The sequence below is a fragment of the Xiphophorus hellerii genome, chromosome 22, assembly GCF_003331165.1.
Source record: "Xiphophorus hellerii strain 12219 chromosome 22, Xiphophorus_hellerii-4.1, whole genome shotgun sequence".
NCBI classification, from domain to species: Eukaryota; Metazoa; Chordata; class Actinopteri; order Cyprinodontiformes; family Poeciliidae; genus Xiphophorus; species Xiphophorus hellerii.
Genome location: NC_045693.1, coordinates 3805203 through 3831226, shown reverse-complemented (window position 1 = coordinate 3831226; position 26024 = coordinate 3805203). Strand labels below are relative to the sequence as shown.

At 40.9% G+C, this 26024-nt stretch overlaps 2 protein-coding genes across 11 annotated transcripts in view; both read right to left on the bottom strand.

The window, feature by feature from the left end:
• Window positions 1-66: 66 nt before the first annotated feature.
• pdlim1 (PDZ and LIM domain 1 (elfin)) lies at window positions 67-13130 on the bottom strand. The gene is made up of 7 exons (XM_032553808.1): window positions 12886-13130; window positions 6012-6163; window positions 5260-5344; window positions 3587-3765; window positions 2119-2267; window positions 1896-2013; window positions 67-535 (listed from the first exon to the last, which is right to left on the bottom strand). The coding sequence occupies exons 1-7, from the start codon at window positions 12979-12981 to the stop codon at window positions 349-351; spliced, it is 966 nt and encodes a 321-aa protein (XP_032409699.1). The 5' UTR covers window positions 12982-13130; the 3' UTR covers window positions 67-348.
• Window positions 13131-20638: 7508 nt separating this feature from the next.
• sorbs1 (sorbin and SH3 domain containing 1) overlaps window positions 20639-26024 on the bottom strand; it is a 72334-nt gene continuing 66948 nt past the window's right edge. For all 10 annotated transcript variants that reach the window (XM_032552546.1, XM_032552551.1, XM_032552552.1 and 7 more), the window contains one exon: window positions 20639-25080. In XM_032552546.1, the coding sequence (XP_032408437.1) occupies window positions 25013-25080 (68 nt within the window). In that variant the 3' untranslated portion in view covers window positions 20639-25012. The remainder of the gene's footprint in view (window positions 25081-26024) is intronic.

Below are 26024 nucleotides of genomic sequence, written 5' to 3'. Positions count from 1 at the left end.
CCGATGGGACAGATCGATGCAGTTCTAACATCTTCTGTCAACAATAATCACAAAGCAAACAAACCGTTTAAAGCTAAAAGATTTATTTGGCAGTCATGTTCCATCATGCTTTGGGCTGTTTCTGCTGTATAAAAATATCTATTCACTGTATAAAAATCCAAGTTTTATTCTGGGTAACTAACACTTGTTTCATGATTTAGAAAAAACATACAGAAAAGCAGGACTTGAACAGTTTCATGATCGATATCAGGCTCTAGGCCAAAATTAATGTGCAAATCGTCGTTTTTCTTTCTTTGTGTCTGAGAGCGGGAGGCGGCGTGCAGTCCGAGGCCGGCGGGGCGGAGCGCCCTACTTGGGGAAGACGGTTACGACGTCGTAGCCCTCCGGCGGAGTGACGCGCTCCCGAGCGTGCTGCTCGCAGTAAATCTGCTCCTCCACGAAGAAATGTCCCTTCTGCTTCAGGTTGACGTCGCAGGCTGTGCAGGTGTAGCACTCAGGGTGGCGAAACTTTTCCCTCAGCTTCACCACCATCCCCCTGGCGACACATTCAACAGGATCAGTCGCTCAAAAAATACAGAGGACCGGCACAACAAAGAGTTAAAATGAGAAGTTTAAGGTTAAATCGTAATTTTACAGAAATGTATCCTACAAACTGAGTTGAAAAAAAACTACTTGTAATTTTCAACTTTATCACTTTTTAAAAAACAATCTGCCATAAAACCACAGGTTAAAGATGCTCCAATCTCCACTTTAATCGCAGCAAGAAAAACTCCATCATAAATAACTTCTACACAAAACTATAATTAGAATTTGATTTAGTAACGAAGCTGTATTTTTTTTACCAATAAAAGATATAATTAATAGACAGCTCCAGAGTCTAACTGCATTCAGCCACAAGGTGGAGACAAACTTCAGATAAAAGTCCCTTCATTACCAGCTGACATCCCATAATGAAGTGAGCGTTGGATCAGTCCTAAAACCTGCTGCAGCCAAACCCGACTGGATAATGACTAAACCAGTTAGCCATGTGCTAACAAGATGTCTGACAAATAAGTGAATCAGGACTTTCATCTTTTTAAAATCATTGTCCATAAATGAAACATTGATTTGTAAATTATTGATAGTTAACATAATGTTTGTTATTTGACGCTGAATCAAGTGTGAGATAAATTATTGCTCGTTTACATAGATATACACGCTCACATCGGTTTCACTGCGCGTCCAGGTTATATCATAAATATAACAACATAATTATCAGCGGCTATTCTGCTTATTCCTAGAAATACTGCACGTTTTGTTCAGTATTGAGCAACAAAAAATTAAAAACTAAATAAAATTTGAAGTTTTTGCAATATTACTACAAAAAACTAAATTTTGTAGCCCATTGAGTTCCTTCTGGGCAGAACAATGTGGCTGAAAACGTATCACTATGTAACTGTTTCAGTCTATTGATAATTATTGATTAGTTTTTGTTTTAAATATCTGACCTTTCCTGTTCTATTCTCAGTTTTCAATCCACATTGTATATTTTGAAACAATTAAAAAATACAGTGGCGAAACTTTAAACTGCTGCTGAGCCAGTTACTCAGGAGGTTGTTGCTAGGCAACCAAGGAATGAGTGAGTTGCTAAGTAACCAAAGTGTGAGTGAGTAAGTTGATTCAACAAACTTTTCTGTGCGGTTCTTGATCAGTTTATTCGAGTTACTGAATATTCTACCAGATGTATAATCTATTGATATTGATCATGTGTTTATCGTGATGTATATTTGTTATTGATTTTTTGTCCAGCCCTTCTTTTCAACTTGACGTTTTTTGGCCCCCATCGCGACCTCAGTGTGACCTTATATAGACTTTTTTAAAAGATAGTTTAACTCTAGATCCGTGTGAATACTTACACAATCCCAGAACCACATTTATCGCAGACGGGCAACTTCTCCGTGTTCCCAACAGATGATCCAATCTTTGTCGTTGGCGCCTTCACGCTCCTGAAGCCTGACGGTTTGTCCAAGTCGCCTACAAAACATCGGGAACAAACCGAAATTTATGTTTTCAGACTACAAAGCCATTAATCTGCACTGAATTCAACTGCAAGTGTTTTGAACATTCTGGTATCTGCACCTGTCTCGAGAATCTCCTGAAGCACCTTGAAGGAAGCGGACTGCCGCGGCGGCTCGTCGGATTCTTGGTTTTCTTGGAGCATCTTGTAGACCTCCGAGTCTGATGGTAATGCTGGTCGCTTTCCCGGCTCCGCCGGCTCTGACAGCGCTCTAAAAAGACGGGAAAAACTCAACGTTAGCATCCAAACTGTTCAAACAAGTCTTTGTTGATCACAGAACATTTGTTAAGATGCTTAGGAGACGCTGTACCAACACAACGGACGATACTTTTCTTTATGACAGAACAGGAAATGCATTTTATGGAAGCAGAGTGTGGCAGGAAGTCCTTTTAAACACAACAAAATAAAAGTGCCAAATGATTACTGTGGAATAAATGTGTAGTCGCTTCAAGACAAAAAGGACAACTCAAAGGTTTTTTAAAATGGCCACACTGGAAAACTGAAAAATCAGGGCGATGAACAGAGTAATGAGGAATCATCAGATTAGGAGCGGGGAACGCCACGGAGCTGGGAACGCCACGGAGCTGGGAACGCCAAGGAGCGGAGAACGCCACGAAGCTGGGAACGCCACGGAGCGGGGGGACGCCACGGAGCGGAGAACGCCACGGAGCGGGGAACGCCACGGAGCGGGGAACGCCACGGAGCGGGGAACGCCACGGAGCGGGGAACGCCACGGAGCTGGGAACGCCACGGAGCGGGGAACGCCACGGAGCGGGGAACGCCACGGAGCGGGGAACGCCACGGAGCGGGGAACGCCACGGAGCTGGGAACGCCACGGAGCGGGGAACGCCACGGAGCGGGGAACGCCACGGAGCGGGGAACGCCACGGAGCGGGGAACGCCACGGAGCGGGGAACGCCACGGAGCGGAGAACGCCACAAAAAACTGGCAGTTCGAACTGCAGCCATGACAGAATCATGAAGCAAAAAGTTTGAGACTTCAGCTGGAGAACAAAAATACTCCAGGAAACTCCAACGTAGATCTGAAAGCACTTCTGATTTTATTCTTTTGAAAAATATGTTGTTTCTTGCAAAAATAGACAACTGATAATTTCTTACAACTTAAATGTAAAATGAAAGTAATTTTTATCCTACAAGTAAAAAAAATTAAAAACTTTCCTGTCGCATTTCACAAAAAACATCATATTCCACATATACACACAGCAGAACCACAGGCTGATCTCCTCCGTGCTATGCCGCATTGATGCAGTAATTTAAGCAAAAGGAGCCCAAACCAAGAAAAGAGGGTTCAGAACATGGACATGATATGTGGCCTAGCTTGTCTGTATTAGAGAATCCAGAAGAAAAAAGAAAAGGCAGATTCTGACTTTCTTTCTTGTCAGTGGCCCCAATGCTCTTCGTCTGGATAATCAGTTTTCTTTAACTTTCCAATAGTATTTTGATGCATTAATCTGCACTAATAAACCACACAAACTTGATTGGGTTCTGACGGACGTTTAATCAGAACTCACTTGCTGTTGGGCTCGTTCGCCACCGTCTTCACCTCGTCCACGGCGGAGTTAAAGTCCTTGATGTTGTCAGACGAGTAGAGACCAGACGGACTGTTGTACTGGTTAGTCACCACCTTTGGGCCAAAACCAGCAAACGGCAGAGCGCTCCGGTTGTGGGACGAGCCGATGTGTTTCACCTCCTGAATAATAATAAAATAAAGCTGAAAGTGAGGTTTCTGTTCAGGCTTCTGCTCTCCAACGTGCGACAGTGAGGTGGAAACTTCACACAGTGAACATTATGATCAATTTAAACACAAACATGCATGAAAAACTGCAGTCATAATATTCAACTGATCTGATTAAACTTGATGATGCTCGTTTACTTTTCAGGGTTCGTTCACTTTTCCAAAGTAAAATTCAAGCATTTTCCAGGTAATTTTCAAACTTTTCCAGCAAGATTTTGGAGTTAAAAACAAGGCAAATTAACTTTCAATTCTCCATTTTATGATGTAATTTATTAGTTTTATTGATAACGTCTTATATTTTACATTCTACATCGGGGACAAGATGAACTAAACTATAACAAAAGTTTATATTTTGAAATGTCTCTAATACACCTGACTGGTCTGAAAGCAAAACACTAATTAAAAAAATTCCAAAATCTCAATAACATTTAATGTATAAAATTTAAATAATCTTTATTTCAGTTACACGGATCAATAAGTCATTCAGCGATTAGGAATAATAAATATTCATTACATTGAAACAAATAAATTTTGTGTTTTATTTTGAATATGTAAAATATCTTCCAGTTCCAGTGTTAATTATTCTCTACAAAATTAAAGTTTATCGGTCTATCAGAGGATGTACTTGCATTACTGTGACATCATCAATATGTTACTTAAAAACTGACTCAAAACAACAAAACAATGTTTATTGCTGGAACAATTTATCATCCAGCTACATTTGTTACTGTGACAGTTAGTCCTAGGTGTATGAAAACATCTGGCTCCAGCTGCAAACTGTTTAATTCAAACATTAGATTGCACTTCATTACAAAGCTGTAAAGTTTGCAAACCTTGAAAACATTTAAAGGATTTTCAAGGATTTCAAGCATTCATCCGAACCCTGAATTTCACTTCATGATGCGATCCAACAAACGCGTAACGACGTCGGCATGCCAACCGGCAGATCAACACCACCACATCCAGCTCATGCCTCACAGTGGGAACACACTTCAAGCATCTGCCGTCAGGATTTATTAACTCTGCAGAGTCTTTTCAAACCTCATTTGCAAAAAGTTTCAGTTAACAAGGATAAAAGCGTCAGATTTAATCCAAATGCTTGAAACGTGTTTGAGAAAAACGCACACAGAGGAGAGAGAGAGGGCCTGTGACTCAGTTTCCTACATGAATTCAAACTTTGGCCTCAACTTTCCCCCCCGACACAGCAGCGACTGAGTCTTGCGTCACGGCTTGGCTGATAAACTACGGTCTCCTAGGAAACCGCCTGTTGGGAAGCAAACAATGACTTAATTTCTGGCACACACAAAAATATCCCACAACCTTCGCAAGCGCACAAATATTTCAACTTCTAGAAAAACTGTGTTGCTACCTGCATTTAAAAAAAAAGGAAAAAAAGATGTTTTTGCTTCTCAAGGTAGTAATTTAAATAAAGTGAACGATGACACACACCCGCGGTTCTGACGCAAGGTTCATCTTGTAAGGGTGTGTCTTTCCTTCCTCAGACGAGAGCGGAGACCACAGCTTAGTTTCTGACCTGCAGAGCAAAGAAAACAAAGGAAAATGAGGGTTAAAGCTCTGAGCTATTCCACACACAGATGGCTCACTGTAGAAACAGAAACATTACCAAGCACTTTGGTCCAGATTCCACCACAAACGTCTTAGTAACAAGAGAAAAATAACTGACAAGTAAGTTTTCAGCAAGAAACAGGAACTTGTTTAAGGTAAATAAAGTCATTAATATTGATGGAAAAAGTACCAGTTATTTCACTAAAACATGGGGAAAAAAGTTATGATATACCGTGAGTGAAATCATCTGCCAGTGGAATTTGAACTCGGTTGCTAGGTGACGGGCTGGGTTTGGGTGGGGTTGCTAGGTAACCACACAGAGCCAGTTAAATGTGGAACTAGAACTTTTACTTCAATATTAAGGAATTACTGCCTTAAAACGTTGCTGAAAAGTTACTTGTAAGTTAGTTTTGTCTAATTTCAAGTGAACTAAGATATTTGTAGCAGAAACTAGAACAAAAATACTCGGTAATGTTTAAATACACCACAGCTCTCTGCCACCTGGAAGCCATGATGTAATGTGGTGAAGTAAGATGTGAGTTGCAACACGGCTCAGAGCGCCTCCCTGAGCAAACAGCCGTCACCGAACACCTGGATGGAAGCTGAGTCAGTTTCTACGTGTCGCTGCGGCCCACCTGTCGATGGAGAGCGCCATTTCCTCGACGCAGCCCTTTATCTTGTTCTGCGCCTCCAGGTGAGTCATGCTCTCCGTCGGATCGCCATTGATCGACAGGATTATGTCTCCGATGCACAAGTTGGCCTGCGCCGCTTTGCTCCCAGGGTTGACCTACGATGACAAAACAAACAAACAAAAATCACGTCAACACAACGCCAAGGATTATTTGGGGTTTTTAGCACATTCAGAGCATAGTGACGTTTGTCAGTATTTGGATGAATGCGACCTGGACGTTAGATCGCATTTGAATCGGCTATGTATCGGATACGAGTCAAAATCCGACCTGTGCTGTTCAGACTGTCATGTTAAGATCGGATACAGGTCGCATTATGGAAAAAAGAAAAAAGAAATCTGAATTGGGTCACTTCAGGCTGCAGTGTGAACGCAGCCATATTGTCCAGCCCCAAGTCAAATTGGACAAAAATTACACAAAAATCTGAAGTCATATGCAATTTAGTAATAAAAATGCAGCAGTCTTTAGTTTCTGTGTTCATCTAATAGTAAAACATATGATTCGTTCCGGAAGAACAATCCGTATTATCAGCTAATCTGCTAATTTCTTTTCTTTTTTGCATGTCATTGTAATCGTAAGATTGTATATGATTTAGAAACAACAACAGAAAAAAAAAAAAAATTAAATGTATGTGGTGTGATAAAGAATAGTGTAATAAATGAATGTTCCAAATGAACACCTGGTATATAGTCTTGTACAGTAACACATTTAGTTATCTCATAAAAAATGCAATAATTATAAAAATAGAGGTCCTTTAATTGTCCGTGATGAGGGAGCTACTAGCTAGCAGCTACCAGCAGATTATAATTTTCTACTTATAATCTTTTAACTAAATTACACAAATTCTAGAAAAATAACATTTTGTAACGAGTATTTTAATAAATATAAATAAATGCTACACTTTGTTGATGTAACTTTTAAGAATAATCCAGAAATATTATTCTGTGTAGATTGTGTAGTGAAGATTTGAGGCACATTATTTGCCTGGAGAAATTTTAATAAGCGATGTAGTCGAATTATTCCATGAATCGTTACAGCTTTAAATCAGAGTGAAAACATTCCTGATTTCTGAATGAATAAAAACGGAGTAAACTGAGTTTAATTGCAGCCTGGGCTCGTATCGGGGCGTTGCATCCTCTCACATGCTTTACACACGCAGTTTTGTTTACCGTAAATAGACGCAAAGCCACTTACAAACTGGAGTTTTCAGTCTGCTGCCCAGAAGGCAGATGTTTCACGGAGATAAGGAGCTTAAAACGGAGAGATTGGCACAGTTCGGGCATTCCTAATCAGGTTTCCTGGGTGGAGTGGAGCGACTGCGTTTACAACAGGAAGTCCAGCTGAGCACACACCGGACTCACATGCACACATGCTTAACTTGGACTACATTTTTACAACAATATGTTTCGGTATTTATGGGAACGATGAGAGAAGTGGCAATAAAAGATAAATAAATACAGTCAGTTATCTGTACCCGATACTTATTGAGTGTTATAGGAACAAAAACTGAAAATGACAAAAAAAATGTGTCACCTGAAATAAATTAAAATGACAATTAAAGAGGAAATACTAACTGGAACTACATTGTGTGTTTATAAAACTAACTAAAACACACTGGAATAATAGATATAATATTCTTCATTTTGTGTTTATGAATCTATTTATTAGCCTTTCTATCCAGTATAAAATAGATTTCACCCCCACACAACTAGTTTACGTCAGCTTTTGACAAATTATGGCATTCCACTTATGCTAGACTACAAAATGGCAACAGAAAAAGTTGTTTTTTAAACAACAATTTCATAAATGTTTTCAAAATGTTGAGTATGCATTACCCAATCAATGTATACATAATCAAAATACAATATTTCGGGTGTGCCGTGGTGGCGTAGGGGTTAGCGTGACCCATATTTGGAGGCCTTGAGTCCTCGACGCGGCCGTCGCGGGTTCGACTCCCGGACCCGGCGACATTTGCCGCACGTCTTCCCTCCTCTCCTTCCCCATTCCTGTCAGCCTACTTTCGTAAAAAGGGACACTAGAGCCCACAAAAAACCCCTGGAGGGGTAAAAAAAAAAAAAATACAATATTTCTTTTAATTCTGCACCTAAAAATTAACCAAAGTATGAAAAAAATAAAAATACTAACTAGTAAAAACTCAGCTAAAACTAAACAATATTTAACTAATAATAACTAACAAAAACTAGCAAACAGCCTCTAAAATCTAATTAAGACCAACTAAATGAATAAAAAAATTAAATAAAACTAAACTACAATAAAAAATCCAAAACTATTATAACTCTGGTACTAACTGAGTGATTGTATTACAGACGTACCCAAACTCTAACAAGTCTGGGTTTTCCTCAACAATCCCCTTTACAAATACGGTTCACAGTGAAGGACGGACTGTAATGGCTGCTGCAGCTGAAGCTCATAATTACGGTGGCCGACAGGTGCAAATGCGCAGCAAAAGAGAAACATGCAAACAAAAAAAAAAACACGCGCACAAATTAAATGCGGCAAGCAAAAAGCAAATAAAATGCAGCAAACAAAAAGAGAGACGCAAACAAAAAAGAAGACACCCCCGAATGAAATGCAGCAAACAAAAAGAGAGACGCAAACACCCCCGAATGAAATGCAGCAAACAAAAAGAGAGACGCAAACACCCCCGAATGAAATGCAGCAAACAAAAAGTGTTGAAAACGGAAGTGCTCCAGACCACTAGGGGGAGTCAAAGAAAATAGTATTCATTTCTATGGGACCAGATGCAAGATTCAGAGAAAGAAATTTGAAAGAAAGTAAAGGTATCTCTCTGAATCTTGCATCTGGAAAGTGTGATTATTGTGAGAAGTCTGAAACAATAGAGCATGTTATTTTAGAGTGTTGTAAGTATGAAGAAGAGAGAAGATGCATGCTGAGAGAGTGTGTAGGTATTAAAGAAAGGTTTAATTTAATAGAATTTTTGAGGAGAGATTTCGGGAGTAGACATATTCAAATAATTATTCGGTATCTTAAAAAAACAAAGCTATTTCATAGGATATGAGTAGAGCAAGTTGGGTGTGAGTGTGTAAAGAATATCAAAGAGGGGTATATAAAGCTATAAGCAAGTTGGATAATATAAGCAGGTGTGTATGTGTGGGGGTATGTTTAATCAGGAGTTAATGGAGGGAAAAGGTAGAAAGTGAAAGTTTATAGACCATCTCGAACCACACTCCATACTGGTAAGTGGCGGTAATGCTACTGTAAGTTTGTTGCCAACCGCCAATAAATACCAAGAAGAAGAAGAAGAAGAATCTTGCATCTGGTCCCATAGAAATGAATACTATTTTCTTTGACTCCCCCTAGTGGTCTGGAGCACTTCCGTTTTCAACACTTTTTGTTTGCTGCATTTCATTCGGGGGTGTTTGCGTCTCTCTTTTTGTTTGCTGCATTTCATTCGGGGGTGTCTTCTTTTTTGTTTGCGTCTCTCTTTTTGCTTGCCGCATTTAATTTGTGCGCGTGTTTTTTTTTTTGTTTGCATGTTTCTCTTTTGCTGCGCATTTGCACCTGTCGGCCACCGTACATAATTACCCAACTGTTCCCTTAGAGCCTCACAGATGGCAGCTAAAAAATGGAATTAATTAATTAAATTTGCAAAATTAAAACAAGAGTTATGACTTCAGTGCAAAAATTTCACGCAATTATTCAGAATTATTACAAAGGTTCCCAACGGAATCGTTTCTGGTACGTCCATAAATCTGACGCACCGCTTCCCTTAGTTGAATGGCGAGGGTGGCAATCTGAATCTATCTGATGGTTAAGTAACCTAAATAACAGATTAAAATCAATAAATATTTTAGGTGTTGAACTCATTTGCATATTTATTCAATAATTTAGAATCAAAAAAGGCTTTCTAAATTGAAAATGTTGCTTATTTTGTCGACATATGATTTTCTAATGAAATACAATTAATTACAGACCCTGTAATTAACTCAATAAAAAAATATTAATCGAGTCTCATCAGTAATTGAAACAATTATAAATGAGGAGTAAATTTTTTCTGTGCCCACACGATTGGCTGGAATGCTATGAGCTGAAATATCAACAAGTCCTATCAAAATAGAAAATATGCTAATATTAGCTTAGCATTTCAGCAAGCTGGTCCATGTGAAAACATCACCAGAAGCAGTGAAATTTGGATTTATTGAAGAAACTGTAACTGTAGTTAGTTAGAAACAATGTCATGCCCATATTAGGTTATGTATAGTCAAGAGATTAGAGCAGTTTACTAAACCATGTTAAGAGACAAGAAATGCTAACAAAAACTAATGTACTCAGTGTAATACAGTTACTACATATAGATGTTGTAATTAAGTATCAGATTCAGTTTCAGAAATGATTCCTAAAAAATCCATATCATGGAATCCTGACTAAAAGTAAAACGTACCCAACAACCAATGAGCTACTTTTCTTTATTGCTATTACAGCAAGTTGGACAACTATGTTGCCGTGATGACTTTGAAACCATATTTGGGAAAATAAATAACTTATTCACGTTTTCATGGAAAGAGTAGCAGATCTGATTATAATTTATACTTCTTAAGTTTACAGATAGTTTATAAGTAGTCTGTCCATGGCCTTCCTCTGTGTGATTCTCATCTTCCATCAGTTCTCTGTTTGGAATTTCTACCATTGAGCTCAATTTCTCTGGTTAAATTTCAACCTGGCCAATCAGCAAACAGAACAAGAAGTTATGAATGATGACACTGATTTTCTGCGACGTTTTAGAATGATAGTCCGGTTATGGTAGCTTTATAGAGCTGATGTATTACAGATGTCAACACCAAATGATAGCGATTACGTAAAATCAGAATCCAATTGTTTAAAATTTAAAAACCATCTTGGTTACTGCAAGACACACAGCAGTTATCGTGCTGTGAACAACCCCCCAAAACAAGCTGGAATTCCAATTGGCATAGTTTGGTTCCTGATATCTAAATGTTTTAATAAAGTTATATCAGTTCTACTATTATGGTCTTTAATGGACCTTACCAAGCTCCGCCCACAACCGACCCAAGTGACCCATGTCTCACAAACAAAGCCTGGCAGCGTTGTTTCTATGTAAACATGACTGGATTAGTGCATCATTTCTACCGGATTTTCACAATATATCAGCTGCTACAATGGACAGAGGAACTAACAAGTTCATGTCATCATCTGGGAGGAGGTTACTGGTTTCTCAGTCACAAGCTGGTTGCAAACCTGAGGCCAACAGGTGTCAGTCAGTTATGGTAGATCTGAACTTTGACCTCAATATGAGAAGCTACAGACCAAAGAGCTCTGTAAAGGTAAAGGCAAATCTTCTGAAGTTGGGATATAATTAATTTAATTTCACATAATTATCGCGGTAGAAGCCATTTGTTTGTTAAAATTTTATGAAATAAATTTGTTCTATTTGATGTTTGTTGTGAATGACGTAAACTCACAAACGAACGAGGTAATTAGTCCAACTTAGAAACTACAGCGGCTGTAATGAGCCACAGCAAAGGGAAACAAAGGTAAAATAACCTGAACAGGTGATCAACTCAAAACCACTCCTACCTTTTTACTCTCTCTCTCTCTTTGTAGTTTAAGCACACCTGTTACCGTGGCAACCGCCTGCGCCCCACAAGACTAAAAACATAACATTCAGTCCGTGACGATATCAAGTTTCCAGGCTTGATATTTATTTCTCGATTATTAATCAGCGCTTCCCTGAACACAGCGATGGTTGATTGACTAGCTGTACTTGGTGCTAACGTGGCTAACACGAGTAACAGTTTAGTCCAAAGCCTTTTCTGCTAAAATAAAATCTTTAGTGTATGTCAGATACAGACACATTGCATATTGATCTGTTTAGCTAACGTAAGACTGTGTAGCAGACAGGCTTCAAGGTGTAGAAGTTGTATCAGTTCTGCCATCATGCTGTACTTAGCTAACGGGAAGCTAAGTGTGTTTGTGAGACGGCCACGCACGTGACCACGTAGAATGGGCATCAGCCAATGAAAAGCGGCCCCTCCGGTAACGTCCATGCTGCCTCTCCCCTGTCTGCTTCTGAAAAGCTGGTGCTCAGCTGGCTGAAAGGAGGGCACTGTATTTTTACTTGTCTCCATAGACACCTTCAGTCGTTTGGACATATTTATTTGCTGTGTGTTAATGTTTTTTTTGCTTATGTTTTAAAAGCCACAACAAACAAACAAAAAACCTAAAATATATGTCATAGTTAACTTTACGAGGTAGGAATAATTATCACTAAAGAAAAGTTATTTCATTAAAATACTTAAAACCACACAAGCTCTTAACCTTTTAAAGGTAATTTTAATGATTGAAGCACAGACATGATTAGATTGTAACAAAACTAAAACAATATTGTTAGTCATAAGCGCCTGCCTTGTAGATACACCTAGATGTTGTATAATAACATAAAAAGACGGAAAGGGCACAGAGGCCATGAATGACACACCTTACTGGAGCCCTCTCTCTAAAAATAATCATTTTTAATGTTTTTATAATCACAGAAACTGATGACTGCGACATATACCAGAAAGGTGGCGAAAGAACAAACTAAAAACAGTCTATCTTTCAAAGAAAAGGTTAATTTACCTCCGTATTCACACCTTAACGCAGGTGAACAACTGAACCCAGCTAGCTAAAACCGTTACTAGTTGAGCCACAGTTAGCCGGACTTTAACCCAATAAATCCTCAGTTCAGTCCCCGTTAGCCCGCTTTCATTAACACCGAGGTAGCCGCAAGGTTACTGTAGACACGGCTGTGCTGAATGTGAAAGTGTGAAGCCAAACTTACCCGGGAAATAGCCAGCGGCTGCTCGAAGTCCTTTCCCCCGACGAGCCGGAACCCCCACGGGCCGGGACCCTGCAGCACCACCCGGACAGGAGGCATAGCGTCAGGCTAAAGTTGGCGACTTTAGGCGTTAAAAACGAGCAACCTCTGGCTCAGTTCCTGCTGTTTCTGACATGAAGCAGTCGGTGAGTTGAGGCTGAGCAGCGCTGCGGCGGAGGGGTGGGCCCTCCGGAGACAATTGGACGAACAAACGTGGAGGTTTTCCTCACTGATAACCCGGTGTCCAGAGATCGTCTATTACAAAGATGAGTCACTGCGTTCTCACACCTACATCCAACCACTTCTTCTTCTCGATTTTTATTAGCGGTTGGCAAAAAAACGTTAGAGACACAAACGACTCCACTTCTGGTGACTAGTTTTTGTCTTTTTCGGTTTTAAAATGTATTAGCGTTAAAAAAGTTAAAGTAATCAGTAAAGAGACCTTATGGATTCCTAACTATAAAACATTTTAAGGGAACCATCCATCCATCCATCCATCTTCTTCCGCTTATCCGAGGTCGGGTCGCGGGGGTAGCAGCTTCAGAAGGGAGGCCCAGACTTCCCTCTCCCCAGCCACTTGTCCCAGCTCCTCCGGGGGAATCCCGAGGCGTTCCCAGGCCAGCCGAGAGACATAGTCCCTCCAGCGTGTCCTGGGTCTTCCCCGGGGCCTCCTCCCGGTGGGACGTGCCCGGAACACCTCACCAGGGAGGCGTCTAGGAGGCATCCTGACCAGATGCCCGAGCCACCTCAACTGGCTCCTCTCGATGTGAAGGAGCAGCGGCTCTACTCTGAGTCCCTCCCGGATGACTGAGCTTCTCACCCTATCTCTAAGGGAGAGCCCAGCCACCCTACGGAGAAAACCCATTTCGGCCGCTTGTATCCGCGATCTCGTTCTTTCGGTCATGACCCAAAGCTCATGACCATAGATGAGGGTGGGAACGTAGATCGACCGGTAAATCGAGAGCTTCGCTTTTTGGCTCAGCTCTCTCTTCACCACGACGGACCGGTACAGCGCCCGCTTGACAGCAGACGCTGCGCCAATCCGCCTGTCGATCTCCCGCTCCCTTCTTCCCCCATTCGTGAACAAGATCCCGAGATACTTAAACTCCTCCACTTGGGGCAGGACACCCCCCCTGACCCGGAGAAGGCACTCTACCCTTTTCCGGCTCAAGACCATGGCCTCGGATTTGGAGGCACTGATCCTCATCCCGGCCGCGTCACACTCGGCTGCGAACCGCTCCAGCGAGAGCTGCAGATCACGATCTGATGAAGCCAAAAGGACCACATCGTCTGCAAAAAGCAGAGATGAGATCCTAAGGCCACCAAATCGGATCCCCTCAACACCTTGGCTGCGCCTAGAAATTCTGTCCATGAAAGTGATGAACAGAATCGGTGACAAAGGGCAGCCCTGGCGGAGTCCAACTCTCACCGGAAACGAGCCCGACTTACTGCCGGCAATGCGGACCAGACTCTGACACCGGTCATACAGGGACCTGACAGCCCGTATCAAAGGGCCCGGTACCCCATACTCCCGGAGAACCCCCCACAGGGCTCCCCGAGGGACACGGTCGAACGCCTTCTCCAGGTCCACAAAACACATGTAGACTGGTTGGGCGAACTCCCATGCACCCTCCAGGACCCTGCCGAGGGTGTAGAGCTGGTCCAGCGTTCCACGACCAGGACGAAAACCACACTGCTCTTCCTGAATCCGAGGTTCGACTATCCGACGGACCCTCCTCTCCAGGACCCCTGAATAGACCTTGCCAGGGAGGCTTAAGAGTGTGACCCCTCTATAATTGGAGCACACCCTCCGGTCCCCCTTTTTGAACAGGGGGACCACCACCCCAGTCTGCCAATCCAGGGGAACTGCCCCCGATGTCCATGCGACATTGCAGAGTCGCGTCAACCAACACAACCCTACAACATCCAGAGCCTTAAGAAACTCCGGGCGGATCTCATCCACCCCCGGGGCCCTGCCACCGAGGAGCTTTTTAACCACCTCGGCGACCTCGTCCCCAGAGATTGGAGAGCCCAACCCAGAGTCCCCAGGCTCCGCTTCCTCAGTGGAAGGCATGTTGGTGGGATTGAGGAGGTCTTCGAAGTACTCTGCCCACCGGCCCACAACGTCCCGAGTAGAGGTCAGCAGCACACCATCCCCACTATAAACAGTGTTGGTGCTGCACCGCTTCCCCCCCCTGAGACGCCGGATGGTGGACCAGAATCGCCTCGAAGCCGTACGGAAGTCTTTCTCCATGGCCTCTCCAAACTCCTCCCACGCCCGGGTTTTTGCCTCAGCAACCGCCCGAGCCGCATGCCGCTTCGCCCGCCGGTACCCATCAGCTGCTTCCGGAGTCCCACAGGCCAAAAAGGCCCGATAGGACTCCTTCTTCAGCCTGACGGCATCCCTCACCGAAGGTGTCCACCAGCGGGTTCGAGGGTTGCCGCCGCGACAGGCACCGACAACCTTGCGGCCACAGCTCCGATCGGCCGCCTCGACAATGGAGGCACGGAACACGGTCCACTCAGACTCCATGTCCCCCACCTCCCCCGGGACGTGTTCGAAGTTTTGCCGGAGATGGGAGTTAAAGCTCCGTCTCACAGGGGATTCCGCCAGACGTTCCCAGCAGACCCTCACAACACGTTTGGGCCTGCCAGGTCTGACCGGCTTTCGCCCCCACCACCGGAGCCAACTCACCACCAGGTAGTGGTCAGTGGACAGCTCCGCACCTCTCTTCACCCGAGTGTCCAAGACATACGGCCGCAGATCCGATGAAACGATGACAAAGTCGATCATCGAACTGCGGCCTAGGGTGTCCTGGTGCCAAGTGCACATATGGACACCCTTATGCTTGAACATGGTGTTCGTTATGGACAATCCATGGCGAGCACAGAAGTCCAGCAACAGAACACCGCTCGAGTTCAGGTCGGGCGGGCCGTTCCTCCCAACCACGCCCCTCCAGGTCTCACTGTCATTGCCCACGTGAGCGTTGAAGTCCCCCAGCAGAACAAGGGAGTCCCCAGGAGGAGCACTCTCCAGTACCCCCTCTAAGGACTCCAAAAAGGGTGGGTAATCTGAACTGTCGTTCGGCCCGTAAGCACAAACGACAGTCAGAACCCGTCCCCCCACCCGTAGGCGGAGGGATGCTACCCTCTCGTTCACCGGGGTAAACCCCAACGTACAGGCGCCGAGATGGGGAGCAACAAGTATGCCCACTCCTGCCCGACGCCTCTCACCTTGGGCAACTCCAGAGTGGAAGTATGTCCAGCCCCTCTCAAGGAGACTGGTTCCAGAACCAGAGCCGTGCGTCGAGGTGAGACCGACTATTTCTAGCCGGAACCTCTCGACCTCACGCACTAGCTCCGGCTCCTACCCCACCAGAGAGGTGACATTCCACGTCCCAAGAGCCAGTTTCTGCAACCGAGGATCGGACCGCCAGGGTCCCCTCCCTCTGCTGCCACCCATCCCACACTGCACCCGACCCCTTTGGCCCCTCCCACGGGTGGTGGGCCCATGGGAGGGGGGGCCCATGTTTCCTCTTCGGGCTGAGCCCGGCCGGGCTCCATGGGTAAAAGCCCGGCCACCAGACGCTCGCCATCGTGCCCCCCCTCCAGGCCTGGCTCCAGAGTGGGGCCCCGGTGACCCGCGTCCGGGCGAGGGAACACCAAGTCCAAAGTTTTCCTTCATCATTGGGGTCTTTGGGCTGCTCTTTGTCTGGTCCCTCACCTAGGACCTGTCTGCCTTGGGTGACCCTACCAGGGGCATGAAGCCCCAGACAGCATAGCTCCTAGGATCATTGGGACACTCAAACCCCTCCACCACGATAAGGTGGCAGCCCATGGAGGAGATTTTAAGGGAACATCTGTTAAAATCTGTTAATTTGTTAAACCATCGAGTTAACTTGTGCAGTGATTATGATAATAAAACAGTTGTTTACCAAAATTACTCATGTTTCAGAAATATCTGTAGAAAAATCCAAATTTTTTTCAACAATTTAAGTCAAAAAGTTTTCAAAAAGGGCTAAAAAACCTGATAAATAGGCTGTTTCTGTTCTGGAGAGTGGATCGCTTCAGATGATGGTGGAAAAAAAGGATTTAAAATGAATTAAATTATGAACAACTCCGAGCATCCTCTTCAAGAGACTGCATAAGCTACATTTCCAATGACAAAATAACTGGAAATAGGAATTGCGAGAATAAATTTGCTTAATTGAAACGCAAACTGTGAAAAAAACAAAAACACGTTTTTTGATGGGACGTATTTGCGTTAGGATGAGATGGTTTTCAGCTATTTCCAAATGAATCCATTTCGCTAAACCACAATGGAATTTTTTTTTGCGAGATGCACGAATCATTTGATGGTGCAGCATGATTTTTAATTACTTATTGCAAACAAACTTATTTAGGTGATTTCAATTACGTTTCTTACTTAATGGAAACATGCAAGTGCATTTTTATTTTAGTTTTTACAGCAGAATATTAAAAAAGTTGTACTCATATTTGCTTCTGAAAAACAGTCTTTACTGGACGCTTCTGTAACACAGACCATTTCCCTTTGGGATCAATTCAATATTTTTCAATTTGTATTTGAAAAAGTTAATAGATAATAGACAGTCTTCTTTAATGTTTTCTTGTTTATTTTTGACATAACCTGAAAGCACGTTTTTGACATTTCTATGAGTTTCCACATATTAAAACATACTTTAGCATCCTTACAAACACAATTTGCTGAAAGTATTTAACTTTTTCCCCCTTTGGAGCTGATAAAAGTTCTTCAAGGCAGAGCGGAGAGGCCCCTCTTCACATTTCGCCCCTCTCAGCTGAACTCAGCTATTTGTTTCAAGGGGACGTCAGCTCTGCCTTTACGTCACTCTGTTATGTGCAAGCTTACCATTTATGGTAGAGCTAAAATCCCAGGATGCGGAATGTGCCGCTCCCAAAACCTTAACTCCAGCCAGGAGCTGCGTGCTGAAAGCGGCCAGCGGGAATGAAACGCCCCCTCTCTCTGCTTTGCATGCGGGCTTTAAACTTCTGCCCCTCTGCTGCTAAAGACCAGATCCTGCTGGAGAGTAAAGGTGGTTCTGATTGTTACAACCACAGCCGGACTAAAACCGTCAGTGCATCACTGTAAAACCTGAATGGTGAAATTAGCAACCTTCAGGTTTCATATTTCCCATTAGCCAGTTGTGTAGTAACTACCTACATTTACTCAATGACATTTACTGGAGTAACTTAAAAACAAACAAACAAAAAAACTTCGCTGTACTTTTTACTTTTACTTGATTAATTTACTTATGAAGTATTGCTACTCTTGAGTAAGATTTCTGGATTTTCTGCCCACTGAATACATTTTTAAAAAACTCTTACAAAGATTTTTTGACTAGTTTCTTGTTCAGATATCTCAGTATACTTGAAATAAGAAGAATTGAACTTAAAAGTAACTTTTTAATAAGAAATAGCAGCTTGTTTTAAGTAAATAATTTCTTAATATTGTTTTAAAAAGTACTAGTCCCTCTGGCAGATTATTATTTCACAAGACATTTTTCCATCAATATTAATGAATTATTGACTTAATATAAAATAACTCCTATATCTTGCTGAAAAGTTCCTTGTTAGTTTATTCTTATGTCCAATATACTAAGATATTTGCATTAAAACTAGAGAAAAAAAATTCTTTGTAATATTTTGTATTTTTGCAGAGTAGAAACAAAATCTCTTATGTACAATATATTCTGTTTTCTTGCTTATTTCACTTATTACTTGGGCCGGCTCTGGTTGCGTCAAAAAGAAGATGCATTGTTTTCAATATCTGCTCTCCTAGACAGATTCCAATCATTGCAGATAACTAAAGTGATAAACAATGCGACAAGACACATAATATTTTAAATTGTTTATTAAATATTGCATAATACCGAAGTCACAGCCGTGTGTGGTATCTTTATTTTAATATTGTTAATCTAATCACTGCAAGTAGAAGCAAACAAACCAAACCTGCTGCAGGTTGTGCATCTCATCAAACTAGCCCAATTATTTCAATTGTTAATCGTTATTTCAAAGCACTGTGTCACAATCTCAGGTACTGGTTCTGGTTCGGTAACAAACAGACCAATGTTTACGCTGAATTATGACCCAATACATTTCAGTAAATCAAAATTTTAAAAAATGACAGTAGCTGCGTTTCCATTCACTATTTAAGTGCGCAATTAAAAAAAAAACGTTTTGGCGCAATGGTGAGGTGTTTTTTGGACAAAATTGGTTTTATTTGCAAAACTGCTATAGAAACAATATCTTTGAGTCAAATGAGTCACATGATCAACAACCGGATGTTGTCACTGGCACAAACCACGAAGAAGAAAACAGGAAGTAGTTGGAGGATCGTGGCGCAGCATGTTTTTAATGATTTATCGTGTGAACAAACTTATTCACCTGTGATTTTAATTCTGTTTCTTATTCAATGGAAACACTGCAATTACGAAATTGTGTTTTATCCGACATTAGCGGAATATTAACGAAGTTTTGCGCACATTTCTAACGGAAACGCAGCTAATGAGGCAGAATTTTGTAAATCGTCATCGTTATGCTCACAAATGGCAGCGAACGTGAAAACGTGAAACCTTCTGTGCTTTGCCTCAAATCCTTCATGGTAAATAATCCGAGTGACAGAGAACAATCGGATCCTCCTGCCGTTTACAGTCTATTTGCTCTATTTTACATATTTACAACATTTCCTTTTCTCATTTAGGATGAAGTTTGGACAACGCTGCCTGCATCACATTCATATCTGCAAACATTCATTCACCCCCTGATGCTGTATGGAGCACAATAGAGCACAAAAACACTGCCGTGAGTATTTCCGACTGACCTATTTTTACATCGGGTGTTAAAAAAAATTTATTTTTTAATATATATAATGGAAGTTTACAAAGCTACAAGTCGTCACACTCTCAACCAGCCAGGCACGTTGATGTGAAGCTGAGGTTATAGAGGAACAAACATGTCGTGGAGGCCTCTGTGGTGAAACAAAACATGAACGTTATATCAGTGCAAACCCACAGTGCAGCGTATTATCACAAACTAGCTGAGGAATTACTCTATCTATGTTGGCAAAGCAGGAGGGGAAAAACTGAATTAAACCCCAAAGAAATGGGAACACTGATTGTTCTGGTGACAAATCAAACTTGATTTATATCTCATATTTCCTTCTTCTGATTTCTATCTAAAGTATATTTCTTTTTCACATTTTGTCACATCAGAAGCACAAACTTTAATAAAAACAATTGGGATTTTATATGATCAACACAAATTAATGGATACACTGCAAAAACAGAATCTTACCAATTCAATTTGGTCTGGTTTCCTGTACAAATATGGAATAAGACAAAACTAACTTAGAAGTTACTTTTCAGCGAGATATAGGAGATTGTTTTAAATAAATAATTCCTTAAAACTGATGAAAAATTAATCACTGGCAGATTACTTCACTTGTAACATAAGGGAAATGTTATAAGTGAAATATTCTGCGAGTGGAACTAGAACTTTTTAAAATCCACATTTAGAAATTATTGACTTAAAAGAAGCTGCTGTTTCCTGCTGAAAAGTTGCTGGTTAGTTTAGTTTTATTTCAAGTGTACTGAGATATCTGCACTAGAAACTAGATCAAGATTACTTATTAAATCACCATATTTTCTGTTTTTGTGGAGTGGAATAAATAAAAATCATGTTTAAACGATTGTATTTAATGTCAGTACAAATTCCAACTGTTGTGTGACGTTGTCTGGGAACGTTAGTGAACAAAAAGCATCAGGAAGACAGAAACACGGCAGACAGGTCAGGAAATAACAGAGAGATTTACAGCAACAAGATCTCACAGAAAAACAAAAATAAAATTAAAACAGTAAGACACACTGGAGACAGAGAGCAGTAATCAGAGAAGTTAAAAACAAAAAGATTATGGAAAAAAGAAAAAGCTTGAGACTGTAGAAGACATTAGACTGGGGTGGAGGTTCACCTTTAGCAGCCAAAGCAACGATAAGATGGATAAAAGCATACAGATGTGTTAGAATGGCCTAGTCAAAGTCTAGACTGGCATCCAATTGAGGATCTTTTTTGCACTCATTCAGAGTGAGCTGGAACTATTTTGTAAAGAATGTGCAAAAATTAGGTTATGTTTTGAAAACTAATACATATCTAATATAGTTCCACATATGAAGCAGCACAAATCTGATGGGTTTTTGTTTTTAGATAAAAGGATCTCAATTGTACGGAATAGCATTAGGGCGACTGAAAAAAAAAATGTAATAACAATTCTGACTTTTTTTCTCCGAATCAGAATCGTTTAAATTGTTTATGCAGCAAATCTCGTCTTAAAACTCAAATAAACCAATTAAATTTGTGACAGGCTTCCAGTGAGAACAAAGAGCAGGATTACAAATCCAGTTACAAGAAAGAAACACTTAATGTGATTATTTGCATGAGCTAACCGCATAATTGACGTACAGCTAAGGATATTTGTTTATTTGGAATTTGACGCAGAATCAGAATTATGAGTTAAAAGTCAAAATTTTATTTACATTTTTTACAGTGGCCCTAATACTCTTCCATACATTTGGGCCTTTCACACTGCTGTGGAAAAAGTCGCACAAATGCACAAAAAATCCAATTTGCGTCTCATTCTGCTGTGTGAACGCAGCCTCATAGTTTCCATATGTAAGCTGGAATTATGCCGTAATTAATTCGTGTTGATGTTTCATTAAATCTTAATAAAAACAGATTGAAGTTTGTGACTGGAAGTTGACAAAATGTAAAACAAAACAGTATGAGTGTGAATACTTTTCAAGGCACTGTACAAAGGGATAACTACTGATGGTCTGCTATGTTGTAATTCAGAAATGATGATTATAATCTTTGCACAGAGCCCTGATATGCACCAAAGCAGCTTAAAAATACCTGTTTAGCAAATAACCCTCAAACTACAGCGTCATGCTGCTCTGTGCAGGTCATAACAAGCTCTACGGGTATCTGCAGAACAATCCGACAGCTGTGTTCAGGACTAACATGCACAAAGCTGAGACAGACAAAAACAAGACGGATTCTAAAGAAAACACGAAAAAAAAAAAGATCAATAATAATCCTTGTTTTTGTAGGTAACTTAACTCTGGGATGTTGCGTTTCTCACACAGGAAGATGGCTCTGATGCTTTCAGAGGATCTAAAGTGAAACCCTGTCACCACCTCTGTGGGAAGATGAATTGGGTTGAGATGGGATTTCATGCTCCAGTTTGGTTTTACAGTGCATGCAGAACATTTACAGAAAGAAAAACAAACACGTGCTCGTATTCAGAAGGCCTCATGTGTGTGGATACAATCTGATCACAGAGGATGTGGTTAAAACTTCTATAAGAATCAGTAAAAATCACATTCCTGGACTAATACTAGATAGCAGTACACTGCAAAATGACAAAATCTTACCAAGTATTCCTAGAGGAAATATCTTAGTACACTTAAAATAAGATAAAAATGACTTACAAGTAACTTTTCAGCAATATATAGGAGCTGGTTTTAAGTAAATAACTAAATATTACTAAAAAAGTGCTAGTTTCCCTGGCAGATTATTTCACTTATTGAAAAAAAATTATTCTTACACATGAAATAATCTGCTAGTGGAAGTAGAACTAGGTTGCTAGGCGACGGGCTGTGCTTGACTGGCGTTGCTAGGTAACGGCACAGAGTCAGTTGTCAGAGGAACTACAACTTTTTCTTTAATTTAAGGAATTGTTAACTTAAAACAAGCTCCTATATCGTTCTAAAAAGTTACCTCTAAGTTAGTTTTCTTATTTTTAAGTGTATTAATATATTTACACTAGAAACTAAACCAAAAGTATCGTGATTTTGCAGTGTAGGTCATCAGATTAATCTGCTTTTATCTTGTAAGCTGGGGACAAACAGGAAGTTAAGTGCAACCACGCCCGTCTGGTAGTTGTGCTGAAGGCGTTGGATCACTAGGTACCTTAAAGGCATCACTTAATCAAATCAAAAGTTTCACTTGTAGAGTACATGCAACACAGTCCGTGTTGTGTTTGCTACAGAAACAATACAGAAAATAGGCCTTCGCAGCGCTTTCGCTGCTTGTGCCTAAATATAGCATTTTAAATAAGCTTGTTGTTTCTACACATGCACCCAAATGCATCAGGAAGAATGTTTGGTAAAAAAACAAAACAAGGCAATACTGCAGCGGTATCTGAAGCGTTAGGATTACACAGAGGTGTAACAGCTTTAACATTCCCCTAAAAAACAACAACACTGAATTTATGGTGATTTCAAATAACCAAAAAAAAAAAACACAAAACAAAAAAAGAAGCAAAATCAGACCAGTTCCAGCAGGGGTCGCTAACGTTGCAGATGGTTAAAGGGCAAATATCATCATATTGAAGAGGCAGAAAACTTAATATTTAAGGTACCTCACCTTCTGTTTGTTTTCAAAGTGAGTAAGAAACTTTAAAAGATAATTTTCTGAAACAAAACGAGACTTTCAAGCCGCGCTCCCTAAAACAGGAAGGTACAACCATATATGGATAACGTATTTTAGTTACTGTAGATAATGTTTTCTGCACATAAATATTTTGTTTTCTTGACAAAAAAAGAACATTTTAAGGCACAGGTATTAAACTCACGGCCCGCGGGCCAAATCCGGCCACCGTGACGATTTATGTGGCCCGCTAGAGTGTAGAGAGCCACATAAATTGATAAGATACCAGTTGTGTACTTAAACATTATTTAATCAAAAACAAATCAGTTTTCATTTGTATAGGACCAAATTACATCAGTGTGAAAAGAAGTAAAAAATGTTTACATTTTAAAAAGTACTAATTAAACGTAGATAAGTTTCAACAGTTTAACGGTTAGTTTTATTAATACATTCGGCAACAACTGGCCCTTCGAAGACATTCATGATCTACATGCAGCCAAAAATGAAAATGTTTGGCTTCCCTGTTCTAAGGCAAATATATGGAACGAGCATGGAGTTAGCATGCTTGCTACAAAGATATTCTAGAAAATAATAGAAAATTTTGATTTAAATTAAGAAATTATTTAAAGTTGACACACAGCTACAGCTGCAAGCAGAGTCGACAGCCAGACCACCAAGTTCATCAGGCTGGAACACAGTTTCTTTTACCAGTAACTGCCTCAGACAATCTTTTTTCTTCATCAGTGTCTGAAGCCTCTTGATGCAGTCTTGTTGTTTGTGCAGGAGGCTCCACTTCTGCTTTTCAAAGTATGGTTGTAAAATTACACATCTGTTTGCAGCAGTAAGTGTAAACGTTGATTTGTGGGGTGGATGACCAGCTGCAGCTTATATGGATTTAAAGTGACAGAGCCCTAAAGCAGCTCATTCTGAAACTGAGCAGACTACAATCTCATCATCTAAGAAAGATTTGTCCAAGAAATGTAATGAACATGTTTGTTTAGGCCATAGATCTACCATAACCTGTTCAAGGAAGCATTATAGATCATCTTTAATAATAATGATATATGCCCTTTAAACTCAAAATGATTGTTTTCTTCAATCAGAATTAAAGAGGAAAAGTCTGTTTGACAGACAAAATTTCACATCTGGAAAGTAAATTTGATATTTTTAAATTAAGAAGATCCATGATTGATGATTCGCACCTCTGATCCCTAAAGGTGCATCCACCTTTAGGGAGCCACCTTAAGAATGACGTTTTTCCCTCCTCCAAAGTCCTTCTTCAGTAATAAGATCCACTGTGATGTGGTGATCTAGACCAGGTGCTACATAAACACACGGACGTACTGGAAGCTATAATCTGTGCAACACCAGCTAATTCGAGTGACGTAATCCCCACATGTTGGAGACGGATGGATTCTGCCCAGAAGTGAGTAACATGTGATGGCGGTTTGGGCGGAGAGAGCGCCGTCCCCTCCGCCGTCCTTCCACATCCCCCCGGCCGCACTGATCACTTCCCCAGACAAACGTATTCGCCTGGCCAGATGACTATTCTACCCAGCAGCCATGCGCAGTAGTAATAACTTCCCCAAGCTTGACAGGCAACCGTGTGTTACAGGCAGATTAGATATTGTTACAGTTTCACTTCCTTCACGTAGTTCCCAGGGAAAGTCCCAAACTGTTTTGTCCTCTTTGATGTGCCTGTGAAGGAAAACAGGAAAATGGGAGTAAGAGACGGGATTCTGCTGCAGAGAATGTCATGCTGTCATCCATTAGAAACTCTAGATGGAGCAATGTGACCCAGTGACGCATGGTTCTCCCTCTGCAGGAGGCTTCATGCCTGCTATGTATGGCAGGCCATTTTAACATAAAATCAATTTCACTACACTTACATTCCAGATATCTGAAACTGTTTTATGACTACATGCAATAGTAAATTAAGATATCTCTTTGTTACATTCTGACTAGTATAAATGAGGTTAAATTTACCATTAAAGGCGACCAATTATCCAAAACTCACATTTTGCATAATTTTCTACTTCCATTTGGGTTTCTACTGCTTCTAAAAAACTCAAGCACTTAAAAAAATAACCAGCTTTTTGGACAACAAGTTAATGTTTCCAAAACCTTTTTGAATGCAACATTACAAGTCAGTAGGCACTGCCCCTCACTTAGCTACCCCATCCTGTTACTTAGCAAACTTAGCAGAGTTCCAGCACGTTTGGTCAGCTGGTTTTACTGCTTTATGTCCCGTACATTGGATACTGGAAAAGACGGGTGTTTTATAACAATAACTTACCATCCAGAAAACACTTGTTGGTTGTTTTCTACAAGCTTGTTTTATTTTTGATTTTTAAAATGTCTTCCAATTCCTGTATTAGTGTTTTATTACTAAATTAAAGTTTATTGGTCAACCTTGCATTAATACGCCCTTATTAATACGTTACTTGAAAATGGTTTCAAACCACAATATTAATCACAACAATTGTTAGTTACTCATCTTTAAATTTGTAGAATGTAATTACAGATCAGCCTGTCACAATAACTAATTTTGCTGGATGATAAATCGTCCCAGAACTTATTGTGATAAATGGTAATATTGTTGTTTTGAGAGAACTTCGAAGGAATATAAGGGTAATCTGGCA